The sequence below is a fragment of the Gasterosteus aculeatus genome, chromosome 1 (assembly GCF_964276395.1).
Source record: "Gasterosteus aculeatus chromosome 1, fGasAcu3.hap1.1, whole genome shotgun sequence".
NCBI lineage: Eukaryota > Metazoa > Chordata > Actinopteri > Perciformes > Gasterosteidae > Gasterosteus > Gasterosteus aculeatus.
The window spans coordinates 23,863,856-23,885,702 of record NC_135688.1 but is presented as its reverse complement, the minus strand read 5'-3'; the positions used below and the strand labels follow the sequence as shown (position 1 = coordinate 23,885,702).

Below are 21,847 nucleotides of genomic sequence, written 5' to 3'. Positions count from 1 at the left end.
GTTGTTTTTTTTTTATTTCTTCATTCCAGAGACCAGTGACGGACCAGGGACTTCGCGTGTCACCACGTGGGTTCACGAGCCCACTAAACCCCACAACTGTGGTTAAATCCCCTCATTCAGACACCCACTTCTGTTTCAACCACAAAGAGGGGATCCATTTGAAAATCTGTGTAAGCGAAACAGGAAGTTGGGTACATTTTTTTTTCTTTTTTTTAATGTTTCATAAAACCACAACTGCCAAAGGAGAAACTACTCATTTTTGCCATGTAGGCACATGACAACCAGTATTGACGGTACAAAAGAACAAAGCTTTACTCGTGACAACGCTTGACGAGGACGACGGCCGTGCACGTGGTGATGAGACGCCGGGGGGGTCAGAAGTGACGGCAAATCGGGATTTGAACCCCCCCCCTCTTCTTCCTCTGGTCCTTATGTGCTTTGGGTTTGGTGTTCATGTAGTCGTTCTGGCAGTTCAATGACCTCCACTTGACCTTTAGGCAGGGACCAACGACAGCATTGCGTGGAATTATTTAAAGGCTCAAAAGTGTGATTTCTGAAGGCTGATTAACTTTCCAAAAGCAAAAAGAAATTGTTTGGGTTTTTAACGTTTCTGAGAACTTCACGGTACATGTCCCCTATTTTGTTGTGCTTCTATTTACGCGCAACACATCTGTTATCCAGCTCTTCAATGTTCACATGCGCACTGATATTACAAGTGACAACTTTCTAACTCCACACAAAATAGGGGGGAATTGTTTTACATTCAACCGTGCTGTTTTTCAGTAAAAGATGGAAATGTTTCCCTAAAACGGTTTAAACATTTGACACACTCACAGCATGGCTTCCTCGTCTGGTGTTCGTTTATATGGAATATCTTACCCAGATGATGCTGGCGATGATGGTGATTATTACACTGTAGCTGCAAAGAAGCACAAGCCCCAGAATCCAAATCCATAGGAATCCATCGCACTGATCCCCACTCGTCCTGCAGGGCTGCTCTGGGCCGGTGCATTGGTGTCCTGTGAGAAACATTCACACCGAGTAAATCAGCCCACTGGGCCACGAGCGCACAACATTGAAGACGTGCACCGTTGCTTTTTTGGAATATTCACCATCCACGAGCACCAAAATGCACAGAGTAGTTTTGGTGAGGGGCGGCGGGAACATGGCTATGCTCTGACATCCGTATATTCCATTGCTGCTGGAATTCACCACAGTGAGCGTGTAGGATTGATTGTCATGGCGCAGCTTCATGCCGGCCTCGGTGCACTGGTGGTTGCAAATCCTTGTATGGTCCTTGTAGAGGTGGATGATCACGTCCTCGCCCGTCACATTTGGACAGGGCACGGACACCTCTCCCCCGACAGGCACGCATTCTGCTTTGACTGAGCCTGCAGAGAAAAGGTGATTTTGTAATTGTGGCTGCGTCACACACACACACACACACACACAGCTGGAAGAGGCCCAGTTGGTGTTTGTTGATGCAGTAAAAACGAAACTGCTTCTTACAGCCCGAACTCTGCAGAGGTTCCTTTAATGCCCCCCGAATGAGATTCACTTCGTGCCACTTGTCACCTCACAGCCCCTCCACCACACTTTCTTTTCAGGTTCTTCTGTTGACTCTGATGTCTCACCCCACAAATCCCCCCGGTAGGAGACTACCAGCTTCATTTTAGGAACAATGGTAGTCGCCAGATGAAAGGCCGATGCGTATCTACTCACTGGAAGCTGCTGAGGAACACCTCCATGTTCCTCAAGACAACCTCCACACATTGAACGAGGTGGCAACCTGAGCTACAAAACCTTTTCACAATGCAATGAAGCAACCAGCACTTCTAAATACTAAAAGCAGGAATGTGAGTGTGTGTGTTGCAATGAGGTTTACACTGTACCCTTGCAGGCGTCCAGGGTCTTGATGACATGATATGACCCGCAGCTCAGGAGCACCATGAACATCCAGCGCGCTCTCATCTTGACGTTCTTGCTACCGAGACCGTGAACTCGCCTCGAGGCTTTCCCTCGTGCACCTTCTAGAAGCTCTGAGCTCCTCCGGCGGACTGCGTCGACCGTGTGCTGCGAGAGGAACTCTGATCTGCTTGTATTCTCTGAAGCACTCCCACGATGCCTCACACGTTCTCTTATGCAGAAAAAACATCCTGTAACAGAAACCGCCTCTTTTTCTGAAGTTTCCGCTCTCTCCCAGAGTTTGTGACTTTTGACGATGGCTGTGTGTTCGGTTAGACCCAAAGGTCGGTGCAAGGCCGTTCTGTTCCAGTTGACTTTGTTTGTTTTATTCAGGGGCAGGATGTTTATAAAACACACAAACCGCCTTTTGCTACCCGTTTTAAACTAAATGTGAGAGCTTTTGCTTGAAAGTACAGACACTGATAGCAACACTGGCATGAATGCCAATAAGCGTTGCAAAACTGAATATGAGAAGATATTGTGTAAATATGTGTTTTCTGCTCTGTCGTGTTATGTTGCAGCCACACTTGGAACTGTCGTGAGTGAGTTGAGTGAATGAGTGACTGAAAGTGCGATGACCCCGTGTATAATTTGCAACGGTTTAGCGAAACACTTTAAGAAACAGAAAACATTTAGTGCTGACATTTGTTTGAGTGGCAAATTTTTCACAAAGACTGAATTTACACCGTATGAGTGACGGTCAACATACGTCAGTTAGGAAAGCTGTATGAGAATGTAATTCCATGCCACAAGTTTGTGTGCTTTAAAAAAAACCAAATGATTGGTTGAATGATTGATTAAAAAAACAAACAATCGCTCTGTCGACAAAATAGGATTAGGTGGAGGATGCTGTAGCTTTAAGTGTCCACTGTGTGGCGACAAAGCATTACTTTTAGTTTGGTGCCGCGACAAGCCAGGAAAAAAAGAATGTATATATGTATATAAATAAAACATATAACTTTGTTTCAATGTATTTTAAGTTCTATACACGTTTAACTGCCCAGAAAATGGATTAAAGACCATACAACGGAGGGATATATTGACATTGTGTGGCAACACATGGTGTCGGATTCAAGGGATTGTGAAATGGGGATTATAGCATTTTCTAAAATGTTGTCTGTAATTCTAATTCAGAGAATGTATGATGGGGGATTGGCGGGTTAGTAATGCCATGTGCCCATATGGATAACATGCAATAGTCTCCTAATCTGGAAGTGTCTTTTGTCCGGCGAGGGTGGCTTTAGGACAGCATCAGCAAGAACCACTATAACATATTCATTATTAATATTGTTGTTGTGATATAAATAATGACACTAGTATACATGTAGTATCATTAACATGATTGGTAATATTATCATTAATATTATTATCAGCATCATCACTCTTCAGGCTGAACAGCTACTGGTACTGATGCTGCCTTCACAGTTCGTCCAGGACTCCTCCTTTCACGGGTACTTGTATTTATATAACAATGAATCCTAAGAAAACTGACCGATAATAAGTGTTTGGTTCAACTCGGATAAGACAGTACGCAGTGTGTATTTATCCCCCGAGTCTATGATTAGGTTTAGGTAACTACTCTTCTTGCCAAATGACCGTAGTGTGATATATTTCCGACGGGCCCTGAAGGCAGCTCCGGGCTCTGGGCTGGACAGGAAGCGACGGAGACGCGCAGCGTGCGTCCTCGGCGGCTCCGGCACAGAAGAACGGGAAAGGGAAGGAGGGCGAGCGTGTAGACGAGGCAGCGTGTGGAAACATGAGGATAACGGGACCGTTTTCTTTTCGCTAGATTCATCTTTTAAACAGATAACTACGCGCACCGGGAGGGTTTTTTTTATTACCCCCCCCCCCCCCCATCCCGAGGTCGGCGGTGTTTGCTCCCCCCGCTGGAGAACAACAGGAGAAGAGAGGATCTCCTTTGTGAATCCGGCTTGAATGTAAGCGTTTTTCTCTTCGTTCTATTTCTGTGTTAACTATCCAACGGCTTTGCTTCCCAACGCCTTGTATTCAGCGAGCACTGTCAATCATAATTAAATGACGGGGTGTCACGTCAGCCCATCCTAGACTCCGCTGCACCTCCCCGCTATTACACGAGCACCGCCGGCTGCTTACAGCACGAACGTGTTCTTACCTCAAAGTCCGTGTTTGTGTGGCAGGGTGTCTAATTAGGAGGAGGACGGAGAGGGGGGGCATTTGTGTGCGGCCATTGAACAACCCCCCGCTTTTCTTGGGTAGAAAGGGCGTGCTGCGTTCGGGCCGACTGGGAGAAAACGCTGGTTTTCTGAACGCGGAGGCCGGGCCCAAGCCCATTGTTACGATGCGGTCTGTCCGCCGGAACCGAGCCCTCTCGCGGGGGAGGGATTCTTTCCCAAATCCGCGTCCTCTTCCTCTTCCCCTGCACGGGGCCGAGGAGAGGAGGCAATGGGGGTGTGGGTGGGGGGGGGGGGGGGGGGGGGGACGGTCTCCACCCTGTTTTGACCGGAGGAGAGGCGACCAGCTGCTGGTTTTATGGCCGACGGTGGAGTCGTTTACCCGAACGTGACGTTCTCAAAACCCGGTTAAATAACCCCTCGGTTCGTTGGGGGACAGCGGATCGAATGACACGTCCATACTTTGTTATCATGTTTAATACCAGCATCCGCTGCAGCTTCATTTGTCCGGATTCCCGACGGGGAACTTGGCTCAGACATGAACATTGGAAGAAGAAAAAAAAAAGATAAGGACTACCCCCCCCCCCCCCCACACCACTGACAGTGGGGTTCAAAGGTCACTTGTAGAGGGGCTGCACGCCATGCCACAGCCTGGCCGGCTACCATATGGGCCCAAGGGTTTTTACATCCAATAAACATCCGCCTGTGAGTGTTGTTTACATCTTTTTTGTAACTCTTGTGTTTAATACACAAAACAAACAAACACAGAAAAAAGGCCACTTGGCCTGGGCTTCTCCCCCCCCCTCCGCCCCCCCACAGAGGCATTATAATGCGCCGTCTGTGTCCTTAAGGCGTGCGAGCGCCAGACGAGGACCATGTTTTATTCTCGGAGACATTGCAGCAAGAATGCAGCCCGTTTGCTTACAATGCAAGTTAACGGGATGATGATGACTGCTCGGGCTCCTGGTCGCCCCCCTCCCCTCGGGGAGAGGTCTTTAAGCTTGTCATATTACTGTCCAGCCATGGATGCAGAAGAGGAGACGTTTGTATTTTTATCGTGTCACTTTACTAATGTAAGAACTTCTATGATCAAACCGTAAAGTGGAACGGAGGATGGAGTGTTTGAAGCAACTTTTTGGGGGACATGTTCTTTCCCCCACTTGAACCGACGAGCCATGTCGCCTCCTTAAAGTTTTATTGTCGTGATTTATTCATGCCAAACACATTTTTTTATATTTTAAACTGATTGGCATTGCAAAGTAAAAGGTCCCGGAAGTCGTATGGAAGACGTCTACTCTGTGGACGTCCGAGTCAGGCACTATGGCAAACAGCTCAGTCGTGAATTACATTTCCAGCCACGGAGGTGAAACACATGTTAGACGAGAGCGTGTCATTGGGCTGCTCCTGTTTAGAAGTGCATGTAATGGATTTCTGTCTGGAGGCTGTTGGAAAGAAACCCGAGAGAGAGAAGAACTATATACATTTCAGAGTTCAAAAACACGTAACCAGAAACACAGTTTCCTCATAAGCTCTTCTGCTCTCATCCCTGCATCCCTCTGTTTTACTTTCATCATTTTCTTTTTGGCTCGATATCCTTGGAATCTAGTTGATCTAGTTGAGTACACAACAGTTGTCAAATACATTTTGGGCTTGATGAATGATCCCATGAGCGTGTGTGTGTGTGTGTGTGTGTGTGTGTGTGTGTGTGTCCCTGGGCAGAAGGCTGCACAAAAGCTCCAGAGTCGGTGGTTAGAAGGTGGCGATGGAGGTTGGGGAGTAGGTTTACCCAGCTTGGGTTACACCCCGGGGGGGGCGGAGGGGTCGTTGGATGGCGCTTCAAACGCTACCTTCTGACAGAGACCCTGGAGCGGGGGGGCGGGGCTTGTAACCTGATAGTGACACTTGATTGGAGGGTACGGCGGCTCGGCGTCGAGGAGGCCGCGAATAAACTCCCACCAGCTGCCTTTGGCGCCCGGCTTCTTAAGGCCAAACGAGATGCCACACGCGACAACGTGCACGAGGGAGAGTGTGTATACCTGGGTTTGTCCCCCCACACCCCCTCCTCCTCCTTCTTGTCGCAGGCACGTGGTCCCCCGGCCTCTATAGGGCCTTGTTCTGGTAACAATTTGCTGACCTTTGGTTGCAGCTGCCCCTGCCATTTGGAAACAAAGACAAATGGCCTCCCCGCCCGCCTGTAGCCGGCAAAATTCTCCACCGTGCCCAAATGAACGCTGCCCTTCCTGTCGGCCTTTTCGTACGCACCCGCAGACGTTCATCCTCCGCCCTCTATGGTGGGAAATTAATTGTTCTGAATCCAAATGTAGCCTTTCCCATCGCGATGATTGACATCTGTGCTTTCGACAAGGTCAACAGTGAGGAGGGGGAGGAAAAAAAAAACCCCAATGTGCACTTTTACTCGCTCGCGTGGAAGACATCGAGGTGTGTCAGAACGACGTCTGGGCGCCGCTGCGACGCTGATGGGAGCGGGCAGAAGGAGGCCACTCGCCTCTCTTCTCGGGGGGCCACGGGCGATCTCGGCCTCCGTTAGGTGGCAACGCCGCTTGCATAAAGACAGCAGGGACGGTTCCGTGGTTAGATTGCCCGGCTCCTTTTCATATCTGTGCCACTGGGCGAGCGAGTTCTCACATTTTTAGTTCGGGTCAGTCCTGGTGGGACGTGCACGCTTGAAGGAAAAGTCCCCCTTTTAGTTACTTTTACGCCGCTGGGTATTATTCATTCTCCGTCTACTGAGGCGACTGTAGTTGGAGAAACAGTTATTTCCTGCCTTTGCTTGTATGTTTTCCTCCTTTCTGTGCAAAACTGTGGGTTTGGAATTAAGCCTCTTTTAGAGCAACAGCATGTTTTCGTGAAGATACTTCTTTTGTAATCAGATGTAATTTATCGGGTCCAGATATTAAACTACGTAACAGTCGGCCTTCATCTCCACTCCACTTTCTTCCGTGACCCATTTTCCTATATTCCGTTTGATCTGCTATAATACTTGATTGTTCAGCCGTTAATTGTCCCTTTTGTGCGCCACCTCGTTCACTGCGCCGCACGTTTAAGCCGCTTACGCAGCCATTAATCAGTGTGACTTTGACATTGGCAGGTGGCTGTTCCTCACCCCCCTCCTTCCTCCCCCACCTCCTCTACTGTGTTACAGTCTGCTCCATTCACCGCGTTAAAGTGAAAACGGTCTCAAAGCCCCGAGCCCACTTTTTTTTTTGCACACCTGTCTTTTAAGTTAAGCTGCACGCCGTCAGGGAAACCTCCTCCTCCCCCCTGATACTGATCTCAGCATCCAAGGTTGGGGAAAGGGAATGTCATCCCAGTGGGAGTCCTCAGAACGCAAAACGGGACGCACATCAGTGAGTTATGGTACCGTGTTTTCTCTCCCCGCCCCAACCTGCCCATGAAACCCGGCACCAAGTGAAAAGCCGCCGCCACGGGACGCATCCATGGACGTGGCAGTCCAGCCCGGAGAGGATAATGGGGGGAGAGAAAGAGGGTGCACAAAGTGCAACTCGGAGGAAGCTGCACGCGCCGTCTGGCCGCCGCATTAAAGAATGTGCACGATCGACCTCGGCGGCGTTTGATCCGCCTGGTGCAAGACGCAGAAAGTGGGATTTATGTCCTGCTCTCTGCATCACTTTCTCTGCCGCGACACGTTTCGGCCTCCCTAATTGAATTGGATAAAACCACCAGATCTCTGCAGCCAGTCCCCCTGAAAGCACAGCAGCGGTAAGACGCTTGCTCGTCTTACAAAGTCCCCGGATTAGCCTCACATTGTGTTTGCAGTATCTTGTGTGGTTTTAAGTCACTGGAACAAACAAACGAACATCTCACCACGCGTTGGAAATGGATCCCCAGACCTGAGGGGGCACTGGGTTTAACTGGTGATCCTCTTGAGCTGTGGCAGTCTCAGGGATCCAGCTGCACTGCATGCGAGCGCTGAACTAAAGGCAAAAACAGGCTCTCTCGTATATTCTCCCGAGTGTTTCGTAAGTGTTTCTGTGTTCAGTTCAACCCACGAACCGGCGGTTCACAAACTCAAATGGCCTGTTTTTATCGCCATTAAATATGCACTCTAGCCTACTTCCCCCCCATAATCACAGAAACTACCCCCACTTCATGTCTGTTAGAAGTAGCTACACTTCCCAGGCGGTCCGCCGGCAGCACGCCCTGGTCGAGGTCGCCCTGCCGTGACACCCCGAGGCAAGGGGCCACGAGGGGTCCCCCGCGCGCTGCCAGGTCCCCAGCGACCCCACAACGCAGCCGACGCGAAGGCAAAGAAGCATCAGATGGAGGATTTCGAGAGTCTGTGAAATGTTCTTCAGTGCAGCTGATGTCATGTGAAATACCACTGCTTGGAAACACTGAGGTCATTCTTCGTTTCCCTCTGCCAAGACCTGGAAGTTGCACTTTTTTTTGTTGCTTTTCTCACTTCAAGCCAGTGCTCCTCGTTAACTGTACAGCTTTTCTTTTTCTTTTTTCTTTTTTACAGCAGGGTTCATGGAGGACACAGAAAAAGGAATCCAAAAGTCATGCGGAGAAAACCCGAGTGTAACAGGCACAGTCGCCGCGGTAGAAGCCGATTGACACATTTTTGCGCAATAGAATCCCTTGACAGTCCCTCAGACATGCAGGCTTAATCTCACGAAATGGAGCTCTCGATGTGTGTGTTTCTGCACTTGTGTGGGTGCATTTTGCTAAATCCCACTGACGAAATACCCCGGCAGCCCGAGCCGCTCTCGGATGGCTCTCTGGGTTAAGTTAGTGGCCGAGTAGCTTGCTGATCTCTCTCTGCTCCACTGATCTTCACTCTCTAGTGACTCCCGATTTATTTTGGCCCATGCGCAACTCTCAGTGACTGGATCCGAGGTCAGCCACCCGGGTTTGGCACCGCCGTTGGCTTTGAGGCCGCGCCGATTGTGAGGTCGGGATGGGTTGACCTTAACCCTCCCGCTGCTGTCGGTGAGATTATTGGCGTTAATCTCACAGCAGTGAGCGCGCGAGAGTTGCAGTCAAATGAAACACGCAGGATTACTTTAGATTCAACAACCGCAGGAGCGGGGCCACGAGTGGACTATGACACGGAGGCACTTGAGCGTGTGTGTGTGTGTGTGTGTGTGTGTGTGTGTGTGTGTGTGTGTGTGTGTGTGTGTGTGTGTGTGTGTGTGTGTGTGTGTGTGTGTGTGTGTGTGTGTGTGTGTGTGTGTGTGTGTGTGTGTGTGTGTGTGTGTGTGTGTGTGTGTGTGTGTGTGCGTTACATTACCCATAAACCCCGCTGGCGGGCGGCCAGCCACTGGGACCTCCACCAGATCCCACTGGCCATCGTGGGAACATTCCTGACGCAGCATTATTCCGTAATTCCCACCATGTGTGGTTTCTCCCCAGCTGAGCGCCTCGCCTGCACGACTGTGGAAAATCCGGCTGAGGAGGAGATCAGCTCCTGGGAATTGCCACCAGCCGTCGCCTGCTTGTTAAGGTGGTCAGGACGATAGTGGAAGGTCGGTTCGACGGCGCCGTGACCAGGTCGTTTGTTTGTTGGGTGCAAAGACCCCCAGCTCGTCACTTGACCGAGGGGCCTTTGAACACTAAAAGTCAACGCGAGTCCCTTGAGCCAAACAGTCTGGCGTTGGACACGTCGTCTGAGGAACAACGGTGGTGCCTGTAGGATGTTTTACAATCTGACTCGATCGATGCAGCTTCCCGGCGAGGATCGGCTTCGTCACCTGACTGGCGCTTCACCCCAATGCGCTTACTGTGCAAAGGCTCAGGGTCACTGCGAAGCCCCCATCTTTTTCTGAGAGCAGACTGAGATGCTGTTGCGTGTTTCTGATCAATAAAGCTCTCCGGTTGCAGCCATTTCTGTACCGATCATGATTGAATTAAGGGAGCATATCTTCTGAAGGGAAGAGGGGGGGATGTTGAAACCGCACAGTCGTATTTTTAAGGCTGTAGTTGTTGTTGTTGTTGCTGTTACCCAATCATTTTATTATGGTCTGTATTGAAATAGAACATTCTGTAATAGAAGAGATGTTTGTGGTTCATATAAAATAAAGCTTGTTTATTGGATGTTATGGGTGTAGTCTTTCCCAAACTGTAATCCGAATGAGACGTAAAACCCTTATTAGATTAAATCCGCATCACAGGAAGTTCTTGTCACGTATTTGGGATTTTCCACATACGTCCGGCCCGCTCTCACTGCTTTGCTGTACATCCCCGACAACAGTCCCGTCTTTCTTTTCCTGCTCTGACATCATCGTCACCTCTGCTCGTACGGGGCCCTGCCCTCCTCCCCACTTCCTGCCCTGACAGGAAATGAGCTGCCCCGCAGGATTACTGTTAATGGGACAGAGTGTGGGTGGACAAGGACACACCTGTGTCCACTACATTGGACCGAGTGTTTTCCCCTCAGCCTGCTGCTGAAGTGGAGCACTGATCCAAGCCACATAAAGTCTATCGCAACTACGCGCAGGTAGAGTGACACACAGCACCCCTTTTTTTGGGGGCAGGGGTGTGTTTTCAAAGTGTCCAGTAATGAGGGACAATATATCTTCCAGGGCATCTTGCTCTATACAGCTTAAAGCACAGCCTCCATAAATATACGGACTGAAGAGAGTCTCTTTTTAAAATGACAAATGGTTTCCCTCTTTGATCAGAAGCTGCCACTGTTTGCCCGTACGTCTGCCTCATGGCCAGGCCTTTTGTCCCCAGCATCGGAGCAGCTGCCCAACCCCCCGCGCGCTGTTGTGACTGGAGCGACTGTGTCGTCCCCCCCCCCCCGCGCAGCTGCAACCATCCGTGTGTCACTGCAACACCTGCTCAATGGCCTCGTGTTGACTGAGTGAGATCACACGTTAACCGCGGGCAAATTACACCGCGGAGATGGGTGGGGGGGGCGGAAGAGAGGGGTTCTTCTTTTTTCCCCCCGGGCACGCACGCACGTATGGGTGACTGGCGCACGGAGCTGGTGACGAGAGGTCTGCTCGGTGGAACAACAGTTGTCGTGCAGAAGAACTGCGGAACAGCTGAAGCGCACGAGGGTTTTTACCAACAGGCCGGCAGCCGCGACATCAGACACACAGTAAATACACACTGCGACCAAATCATAGCTTTGAAATGTTCATAACCTACAACCAACGCTGTCCTCTGTGACCAGGCTGTGGCTCAGCATCCAATAGGGTTCGGGGGGGGTCACGAATATGCAGTGCCGAGTTGAAACGTTTAGGCCGTTGAGTCACAGTGAGTAGCAAGTAAGAGTTTGAGCACAGTTTGGAGTTGTGCTCTGACTCGTTGGCGTGCTCATTACGGCGGCCGTGTGTGTGTGTGTGTGTGTGTGTGTGTGTGTGTGTGTGTGTGTGTGTGTGATATGGAGAAGGCTTGCGATGAGCTCAAACGTCACGTTCTTAATCCTCGGCAGTAATGACGGCGACAGTTTGTGGCGGAGGCAGAGGAGCCTGATTGCTTTCAGAGCCCCTGCGATAGGTTTCTGTCTCGCTGTGCGCGTCGCGTGCGTCCACGCCTCGGTAAGTCTCCCGCTCCAGGCGCACTCAGCAGTTAATCCCCTGCACTCTTGTGACGGTGAAATCGGGCTGTGGCGGCCGCCGGGTCTCAGAGGGAACAAAGGATCTATAAGTTTGGCATCTGACCGGCTGACGGCCCTGGACGGCACGGATTGTGTTTTTCTACTTTAGTCCCAAAAATAGACCCGTAATCACATCTGATTTTATTTCCCCGACTCCCATTTCCAGTAAATAAAAGCTCCGACGCAGAGTGGGGTGGATTGGTGGTTTCGTCTGACCTTTAACCTCCGTATGAAGGAGCGAAAGCCACTTTAGAGGTAAGAGTTCCTGTAAGCTGCAGAGTAAATGGGGCCGTCACCTCTGAGCGGAGGGGGAAAAAGAAACGCGGTTGACTTTGCTGCCAGGAAGCTTCGCGATGCTCCAGCGCCACAGAGACTATTATACCTGACAGGCTGCTGCTGTAGCAAGCTGCGGGGGAAGTTGTGTTTAAGGTGGTCCCGAACGCCGGCTGTCATCGCGGCCCCCGTATGCCCAAAGCAGCTACCGCCTGTTGCCATTTTTTTCCTCCCCGAGTGGAGTCCCAAGTTGACAGTGTGGTTTTTGTGTGTTTGTAATAAAAAGGGAGTAATTCCAGAGCGGGTGGAGGGCGAGGGAGGCCCCCCCCTCCTCCCGCCTTAAAAGCCTTCGCCAGAGAGCCACGTAAATCAAAGCCAAATGAAAAAGCAGTCGAGCCTCTGAGGATCTCGTCGGCGGAGAGCTCGTCCTCGGCGAAGGAGATGATTCCAGGCTAAAGTGGAACCACGTGAGGTCGACGGCGCTGCGGTCGGCGCCCGCCCCACACTGAGCCTTTCACGCTCTCACTATCGCAGATCTGCGTTGAATTTGCAACCCGGAGGCTCAGTGTTTCCACTGGTATTTGCACAAGCGATGTCGCGTTATGTAACGCACACATGACCACGTGTGCCCCCCCAAGTTTATTTTTCTACCGTTAATAATAGGACCTTTCTGTCAGATTTGATGTTTTTTTTTCCCCCTCGACTCGGGAGTTTGAGAAATAAAAGTGCACCACAACAGCTGTAGGGATTTGTGGCTAAAGTGGTCAGCTGGGAAAAGTATTTAAATGTGTCTAGAAAACACTGACAGGGTGGAATGTGAATGGACAAAGTCCCAGACGCTCTGAGTTACTGAATTATTTTCCTGTACCGGGAACACAAACCTGGCATGTGTTTTAAAAAAAGAAAAAAAGACCAGCGGTGCGGACGTGGAAGGAAGCAGAGTTTGAAACTGGGACCCCAGCAGAGGGGATGGAGCCAGAGGCTCAGAGGAGGAAGCCCGCTCTCTGGACTCAAACTGTTCCAGGAAGTCGGGATGCTTGTGTGTCAGAGAGGTTTATGTCTGCGTGCTGTTGTGTGTGTGTGTGTGTGTCATGTTTTGACGCTCGGCTATCGATATTATTCAACATTTACAGGCGGCGCTTCAATTAATGTCTCTGTCCCTCTGTGATGAGGTTGTCATGGCAACTGTTTCATTCATTCAGCTGACTGTCTCAGGGACGGCCGTGAGGACTATGTCAACATAAGTGAATGTGTGTGTGTGTGTGTGTGCGCAATCTGAAATCAAGAGGATGGCAGGAATAATGGAGGTGGCGTAGGCGGGGGGGGGAAATACCACTGATTTGACGAGAAACTACTACAACCACCGCTTGGGACAGTTTCTTTCAATTCAGATAACAAGAAGAATGTCTTCATCAGCCAATCAGGGGCCAGCTGCAGGGGGGAAGGTGGGGGGGGGGTAGGAAACGCCATACGCGAACAGCGGAAGACATTCCCAGCTGCTAGCGGCATGTGTGCATTACTCTTTGCCTTTAGGTGCAGCATGCTGGCGTTTTGCAGCATGAATGTGTTCTTCAGACGGTGTGTGTGTGTGTGTGTGTGTGTGTGTGTGTGTGCATGTGTTGCTTGTGCAGTGTGCTAGTACTGTGGATTGTATTCCCCAACAGGTGGTAGATGTGCACCTCTTGTTCTGCTCGACCAAGACACAAAATGATGAAATCGGTTGGCACCGTCAAGGTTTTAGTTAACTATCGATGAGAGGGCGATGCAAAATCCTAAAGTGTTATATATATATATATATATATATATATAAATTTATTTAATTTAATTAAACAACTGCGATCGAGTCATCTAAATCCGTTACAGCAGGTCCTTCATGTGCTATACACATTTAGCGTTACTCAGCAACAGCACAAGAAAGCCAGTTGAAGAGCGACTTCACAGCATTGCAGAGCCTTTTTTTAAAACGTGTGTGTGCTTCTCAGAGCAGTGTGTCTTGTCTTTGATGAGGAGTGACTCTTTCTGGTGTCCGGCTACTCTCTCCCCACGGGCCCGCCTCCGTTGTCTGCTGCAGCAGTGATGCATCATGTTAAAAACGGTGTGAGCCCACTGCAGCAGACCACCTGAGCCCCGTGTGTGTGTGTGTGTGTGTGTGTGTGTGTGTGTGTGTGTGTGTGTGTGTGTGTGTGTGTGTGTGTGTGTGTGTGTGTGTGTGTGTGTGTGTGTGTGTGTGTGTGTGTGTGTGTGTGTGTGTGTGTGTGCGCGTGCACATGGAGGTGTGTAACCCAGCCTCCCAAAGGCAGGGACAAGACTATTGATTTCTTGTTTGGAGTACTGCCCTGGAGGAAGCAGGGAGGCGGACACACCCTCGGTCGGTGTGTGTGTGTGTGTGTGTGTTTGCGTGCGGGGGGGAGAGGGTGTGGCAACTGCCAGAAGAAGGGAAAGGGAGACAAATAAGACGAGAACAGACCGATCAACGCTTGTGTGCTGCTCAAATTGTAGACTGACGCGGAGACGGGTGCGGGGGGCCCGTCGGCGTGGAAATGTGCACGTGTGTTGCCGTGGCGACGGCCGCTCAAACCGATGCCACGGCAGCTGATGTTCGGCTCACTCCCGATGCCGCCCACACCAGTGTGACCGTGCGCTTTCGCACTCCCTCTCGCTCCCTGCTTTCAGTTTGGCCCACTCTTTCTGTCTTGCCCTCCCTCCCCCCCTTCCCACCTCTTTCCTACTCACTCTCCATCTGTCCACCTCTGACACCCCCCTCATCCTCTTCCTCCCTCCCGGTCCCCGGCCCCTTTCTTTGCCCTTTTTCCTAATTGGCCGTATAAGCCAGGAGTGTTGCGCCGTGCTTCAGTGAGCTTGAGTGTGTTCTGTCCCTCTGTTGTGCTTGACTAATGACACTGAAGCAGTTTGTTTTGGCCATAAGGGCCTCCCCTTTATTCACCATCTAATGGACGGCTCCCTCCCGCCATCATTGTACCTATTCATTGTCCCCTCCGTCCCTCCCCCGCGCCTCGACGCTGGCCTCTGCCGCCTCCTTCCCTTCAATGCTCTCTCCCCTCTGTTATGGTGAAGAATCATAGAAAGAAACTTAATATTTTAGCTCTGGCATTCTGGTGAATATACCGGTATCGAGTGCATTCATATAGGTGTCGGATCTGCATTCTCTTCATTATCTTGATTTTAATTTTGAGGGGGTATTGATGCCAAACCGGGATAAAGAACTGCTGGAACTCTTCAAATGTCATCTGTTCATGGTATTCAAGTGTATACGTGGAAAGTTCTGTTTCTCACCCATTTTCTATTCCTCTCCCGATTTTAAAACCTAATCACTATCATTAATCCTTTGACCTTTGGAGGATGCATTCACCCTACGTATCATGATATTACGTCACTTTGAGCGTCACACTTGCAAAAACGTGTGTATCTGTTCTCGTTGGCTCCTCTCCCGCTGTAACATCTGTTAACCACAGACTGCGCTGGAAACACGAGCCCTGAAATAACCATTACTACATGCACGCACATCTACCACGAGATCGCTTTATCATCGGGACTGAAACCTTTTGATATCCGCAGTCAAACGGCTGTCCAGTTACACACACAAACACACACATAAGACGGGTTACAAAGTGTGTGTTACCCTATAGACGGTTTCACTTTGACACAGGACGTCATTTCAATATCTTGACACTCAGGTTTGTGTTTTATGTCTAGATTTTATGGCCCCGGTGACGATCGGACACGCGGGTGAGTAAGTGGTGATTCACAGTCTGTCGGGCTAGGGGCGGCGCTCACACCAGAGGATTGGTTCACATGAGCAGGGAGGAGGAAAACCGGTTAATGTAGCCGTTTTTTATTTTATGTCATGCCAGGGAAAATTCTGCCATGTTAAATTAATGCATAGGCTGTTAAGTTAATTGAAAATCATTAATTTTAACATGATATTTATGTTCAGTTACACTGATTTTTATCCAGGCATGGAAGTGAATCTCTATGGTGATGAGATACTGGCACTTTCATTTACATAACCGGTGTCTTTGTTATTAAAATATGTCCCGTAGCTATGAGGTGCCTACTCACGCACGACGGCCCTGCAAACACCCAATAATCACACTGCTTCCCCTTCAAAATAAGGCTGCAGTCTCTCCTGCTGTTTTGTTTACTACCCCCCCCCCCCCCCCCCCCATCTATTCCTAGCCACCAGTATGCTAAATGTTTTCCTTGTTCCCTCTGTTGGAGCTTTGTCTGCATCTTGCCCCCTGTGGTCTCCCCTCAGTACGAGTGTTTGTGTCCCACTAAACTCTCATGAATTCCCCCTCGACATTTGCAGCCGAGCTCCTCGGCTCAAAAGCCCGATAAAAGCTCAGAGTTTCTGTAACTGCTTTGCTGATTTCCCCCTGTCCGGTCCTCCTCCGTTCCCTTTCTCCTTGGGTTTAGTTTGCTTTGGTGGGATTATGTGACGCGTCAAGAATATATTTAGAATGAAGGTGTCTGATATTTGCAAGTTATTTTCGCACGGATCAATGGAGAGGAAATAGCTGGAAGGGCTCGGCGGCTTTGGAAGTTTGTGTGTAATCCCATGTTTCTGAAGGAGATCCGAAGGGTGTGGTCCTCGCTTGCGTTAACCTTCAAGGTCCTATAGTGCAACGCAAACTCAGGTAGTCAGTGTTTGGTCCAAAAATAGTGTGTTTAGAAGTGCTCGATGAAACACTGACACTGGTCATCGCAGCACGAGTATCTGGCCACAATAGTGTTTACGCAGCAACAGTCATGGTCCACATCCCAGCCCTCCCATTTCCTGTCTGATGGAAATACGAAAGGCTTTCATTTGTTCCTTAAACATCGGAGGAAATTCATGTCCGAATGCCAGAACACAACAGGTGGCACTTTAACAGGTGATGATTTGTGTGTGTATTGTTGCATCGATCTTCTTCTTTTTAAATTGTATGGATTCAATTACTGGTTTCACAAAAATGTCTCGAAGCCTCTAGCTGGTGTGCTGACCCGTCTGTGTACCAAACTCCGCTAAACGTGAACCGGATGACATGGTTACGAATGAGCGAGCCACGGAGACCTAAGCTGACCTATGATGTCATGTTGCACCACGCCCAAGTACTTTCCCTTCGGCCTTTTTTCCTCCTCCCCTCTCTTTCTCGCCATTCGTTCCAGATCTTGTTTCAGGGTGGAGGTTTGCACAAATTGACTGTGTAAGGTTTGCGTAGTCTTTGGGAGCGTGTGCCCAAAACTTGTTTTCTATTCATATTCAGACGGTTCCGCGTCGTTTCAGAGTTGGTCGATGGGAGTAGGAACTATTGAAGGCTCTTCTTTGTTCAGCGACTTTACATCTTGTTTTCATAGAGCTCCCTTTTCCAATCCTCTCGACACTCTGTTATGTGAGCGACTTAGTCTAAAGATAGACCAGTCCTCCTCCGCCTCAGCACCGGAAGCTGTGCTGCTCTTGTCTCTGAGATTTAGAGGGATCCAATTTCCCAGAACACACTTTTCATCTTCGCCTTTATTCCTCACCTGCCGACGCTGCAGCATCGACGGAAACTGTGTTTAACCGAGAGAGAACGAAAGAACGAGAGAGAACGAGAACCAAGGCTGCAGGGGTGGATTCCACTGGGCGGACCTTTTAACCTTTGACCCCGGACCTCTGAGCAAACGAACCCTCACAGGAGCCAGATGAGTGCTGGTCACGCTCATACAAGCGAGAGGGGCCGTGCAGTATCGGTGAGGGAGAAGGCCAAGGCCATTGTGTGCTTTGCGATCATGTGTAGTAGGAGTGCATTTGCACACACACACACACACACACAACTTCCACCCATCTTCCTCTCTGCAAGTCATGCTCCATAAGCTTAAAAGCAGGGCCTCAGGTGGTAATTCACTTAAACCTGCAGTGGATGATTCCATTGGAGTGAGCGCTGCTGAGCTATTTTCAAAGTGCTCTTTGTTTTTGTCATTTTTCCGTCTTTTTATATTAATATTGTGGCTTGACACTGTGTGAATATGTGTGTTTTGAACCGTTGTGACGGCCCTCAGGCTCATTGCTGTTTAAACACAGCTGTTTCTTTTAAGCCGCGCTGCAGTCCGACTCATTTCCTGCTTCTGTATTTACATATGAAAGCACCACTCGCAGTATTGGCAAATGTCAACGCGAGCTCATTTGATTTGAGCCATTATCTCCTGCTGCCTGCCCCCGGCCAGCCATGTCACTCCTTAACGCGAGGTACTCCACTCTGGTCCCACTGGAACCCCCGAACAGATATGACTGTGTGGCACATTTCAGGGTCTCCACATGGAGAAATTATTGCTCCATATAATCTAAATGACGCCTAACTGTTGTATATACTGCCTGTAAACGACCTGGACCCCCCCCCCCCCCCCCAATCTCCCCAATAAGTGTCAAAGGACAGCTGCTGTTTCCTGTCAAAAACAGGCCATAAGGGAAATTAGGAATTCTGCACATTCTGGCCATTTCCTGTTCGGACTCCCACACACGTTCATGATTGCATGGTTAGCATTTCTTACACACACACACACACTTGATGGACTTGTTTCTTTTATGACAAGATGACAACTCCATGTGTGTTTGATATTCTCGCCAAAACAGGAAGCTATCCATCATCAACACTGTAATGGACACGTGTATATACACACACACACACACACACACACACATTAGAGGCGGCTCAGAAGCAGACTGGGGGAGAATGTTTTGTTCAAGCACCGCATACAGTGACTTAAAGGAGCAGAACATGTGTGCAGTCAGGAATGTGATGGCTTCTGAAACGAGCGCCCCTCGACTTGTGTGTGTTTTTGTGTTTAGCTTTTCAATGCCGCAGCCGTCATAATCCTGTTTGCTTTGCCAAACGCAGCGTGTCTTATTGCCAGCTTTTATCGCCTCCGAAGAACAACGTCATCACTTTCTGATTGCTCTCAAGGACTCTGTGTAACCACAAAGGGTTAAACACACACCAAAACACACACACACACACAAACACATTTTTCTGGATCAAACATGGGGTCGTCGGAGGGGTTAATCCCGGTTTTCCCGGTGCCCACTGGTGACTGACGCCACACAGTGTGGTTAACAGGAGGGAGTGACGCATCCTGAAGACATCAATGGGGGAAACTGGACTGTACCAATGCCAGGGCTGTCTTAAGTGGGCCAGTATCTCGTCAGGCTGTACTCTGATTTGACGTTATTGGCTATCCAGGCGTGACTCAGCAGTGCTTCCCTTCCACTGGAGGTCAAAATTCTCTCCTGTGGATGAGGGCTGGCATTCATGTGTCTTTATTCATCCCGCGGGTTGGGTAATATCCGATTGTTTAAACAGTTTGAGGGCCCAGCTGACCTAGAAATTATATAAAGGAAGGGGGAGGCACGTCAGCAGTTATTGATGCAACATATTGGACTCATTTTCTGATTTCTGAGGTCTTAACTGCAATCCTGCGTCTGCCAGATTTCCAACACTGGAAAAGGGTTGGGCAGTTCTTGTCTCTTGTATTCAGGCCATTTTATTTGAGTCCTGCGGTTGGTGTCGCCTTTTAGTGTTCTTATGTCCTACATTTCAAGATGCCTTTCAGAGGCCATCAACCGTTATGTTGCAATACTGGAGATATGGGCTGCTGGAACCGAGTCAACCAGACACACTGCTTCATGTTGCAGTTCCACCACTTCCCTTTGTGTCCAGCAGAGGGAGCTCTGTCATCACCTTTTGCCACAACTGGGTCCTTGCAACCGGCACAGTGCGCCTCCCTTCACTCGCACGGCCCCATATTGACATTAAAAGCCACCTGCTTGTGTTTTTTTAAGTGTGCTTTGATTCAATCCTTCACCACTGTCCAATCGTGTGCACCACTGGAATAGTGGCTTCACTGCAGGTTTATAGAATTCCAAAGGAGCTCAGCACGTCGATATTAGGCACTGTTGGATGGCGCTCGGCTCCCCCAGTCCTCCGTCAACATTCCTTTCTTTCGGTTCCCTAACTGGAAATAGAGAAAAGGCACACAAGACGCTAAGGTGCCCTCCACCGATCAGACTGCACAGGGTGCCCGCTAGGGGTCCATGAGCAGTTGTCATGGTAACAGGCAGTGAGGTCTGCATGAGCTGAGCTGAAGTTGTTTTTTTTTTTCTCTCTCAGATGATTTCTCATATGTTGGTGTGATCTGACAGTGTGCGAATTTGAATAAAGGTATGTAATCACCCACCTCTGTTTTTGCGTGTGTAGATGGAGCAGGTATCAGACGATGAGCTGGACCACGGAGCGGAGGAGGACAGCGATAAGGAGGACCAGGACCTGGACAAGATGTTTGGAGATTGGCTTGGCGAGCTGGACAAGCTGACACAGGTTAACACACACAAACGCACAAAACAAAGAATTGTTTGCTAGATAGGTACACACTCACACAGGTAGAGGAGCAGGGAGAAAAGGGCTGTATCCATAGCAACCTTAACACTGCTAATCCTGTCCCTTTACTGTAACCTAGCAACTCCCCTCCCGTAACATGTATTTGTGCGGGTTAGCGTGTGTGTGAGTAACACGCGAGCAGGCAGACGTGGTTGCTTGGAACCGGTGCTTTGCCTGTGGGGTCAGAATGTGTGTGGTTTTTGCATATGTGCATCTCATGCTTTGCCTGTGTGTGTGTGTGTGTGTGTGTGTGTGTGTGTGTGCCTGCTCTGCAGAGTCTGGATGATGGCAAACCTCAGAAACCGCTGCAGAAGCCTCCTCTCAGGCAGGAGACGAACATGGCCAACTTCTCCTACCGCTTCTCTATGTACAACATAAACGGTGAGTCTTCAATATTTCACAGCACAGATCCCCCCTCCCCCGGAGAAAGAAATCACATGACCCATCCCCCCGTCTCTGTGCTTATCTTAACTCCCTGCAGAGGCGTTGAATCAGGGCGACACGGTGGACCTGGATGCTCTGATGGCCGACCTGTGCACCATTGAACAGGAGCTCAACACCATTTCCAAACCAAACTCTTCATCTCGCGGCCAGAACAAAGGCCAGCAGCGGGGCCCTGGGGGGCGCAGTGCCAGCACCAAGCACACAGGCACCAGTGGGGGAGGAAGCAGTGGAGGTAGTCCAGCTGAACCATTTGCCTCTACAATGGTGCTTCTTGTAGTATTTTAGCAACTATAGAAACCATTACTCCGGCCATAAAAACGATGATGATCTCCGTGGCTGCGTGGCTTCAATACAATAGCCATATGTGTGTGTGATAATGTGTATTGATATTGCATTCATTTTGAAAAAGCATCGTCACACACCATTTAGAAAGCGGCTCCTCTGAGCTGTCCTCGTCTCCCCCGACAGGGAGCACCAGTAGCAGTACCCGCGCCTCGCCGGCCAACACCGTGCGCGGCGGCAGCCTCAACGCCCGGCCCGCAGCCTCCAACATCTCCCTGGATGACATCACCTCCCAGCTGGAGAAGGCCTCTCTCAGCATGGACGAAGCGGCGCGCCAGACCTCCTCATCCTCTTCCTCGTCCTCGTCCTCCTCTTTCTCCTCCGCCACGCTGCGGCGGCCCTCGTCGGGGTCGTCCGGCGGCGGGCAGCACAGGCGGACGGGCTCGGTGGGCGCGGTCAGCGAGCAGGAAGCGCCGTCCCAGCGGTCCAGCGTGAATTCGGCGTGCGCGTCGGCGTCCAGCATGGACTCGCTGGACATTGACAAAGTAATGGCAGGTGGAGAGGTGGAGGCCCAGAGCGGCCCGAGCACACAGGGTCAGAACCAGACCAGCACGGAGGTACGGCCGACACGGAAACACCCCCCCCGTACACACGCACACAGACACGCACAGAAAAACCTATCCATATCCAAGAGGCAGACGTGCTTTCCTCGGCTAATGAAAAGGTGT

At 50.1% G+C, this 21,847-nt stretch overlaps 2 protein-coding genes across 9 annotated transcripts in view; one reads left to right on the top strand and one right to left on the bottom strand.

Moving 5' to 3' along the window:
- Positions 1-21: 21 nt before the first annotated feature.
- LOC120821291 (uncharacterized) lies at positions 22-2,239 on the bottom strand. The gene is made up of 4 exons (XM_040179681.2): positions 1,893-2,239; positions 1,113-1,391; positions 880-1,019; positions 22-491 (listed from the first exon to the last, which is right to left on the bottom strand). The coding sequence occupies exons 1-4, from the start codon at positions 1,969-1,971 to the stop codon at positions 375-377; spliced, it is 615 nt and encodes a 204-aa protein (XP_040035615.2). The 5' UTR covers positions 1,972-2,239; the 3' UTR covers positions 22-374.
- Positions 2,240-3,591: 1,352 nt separating this feature from the next.
- The window catches only part of raph1b (Ras association (RalGDS/AF-6) and pleckstrin homology domains 1b), a 31,355-nt gene continuing 13,099 nt past the window's right edge, over positions 3,592-21,847 (top strand). For 4 of the 8 annotated variants that reach the window (XM_078098028.1, XM_078098023.1, XM_078098019.1 and 1 more), the window contains exons 1-5: positions 17,561-17,712; positions 20,214-20,333; positions 20,669-20,774; positions 20,875-21,069; positions 21,306-21,736. In XM_078098028.1, the coding sequence (XP_077954154.1) occupies positions 17,665-17,712; positions 20,214-20,333; positions 20,669-20,774; positions 20,875-21,069; positions 21,306-21,736 (900 nt within the window). In that variant the 5' untranslated portion in view covers positions 17,561-17,664. Of the gene's footprint in view, positions 3,903-15,693; positions 15,727-17,560; positions 17,713-20,213; positions 20,334-20,668; positions 20,775-20,874; positions 21,070-21,305; positions 21,737-21,847 lie in introns of those variants that run through there. The other 4 variants (XM_078098021.1, XM_078098025.1, XM_078098024.1 and 1 more) reach the window with 4 other exon arrangements.

Coding starts and splice junctions, on each gene's coding strand:
- LOC120821291 (XM_040179681.2), bottom strand. CDS start 1,971: ATGAGAGCGCGCTGGATGTTCATGGTGCTCCTGAGCTGCGGGTCATAT. Junction 1,392..1,892: donor GACCCTGGACGCCTGCAAGG/GTACAGTGTAAA, acceptor TTTTCTCTGCAG/GCTCAGTCAAAGCAGAATGC. Junction 1,020..1,112: donor CATTTTGGTGCTCGTGGATG/GTGAATATTCCA, acceptor TGTTTCTCACAG/GACACCAATGCACCGGCCCA.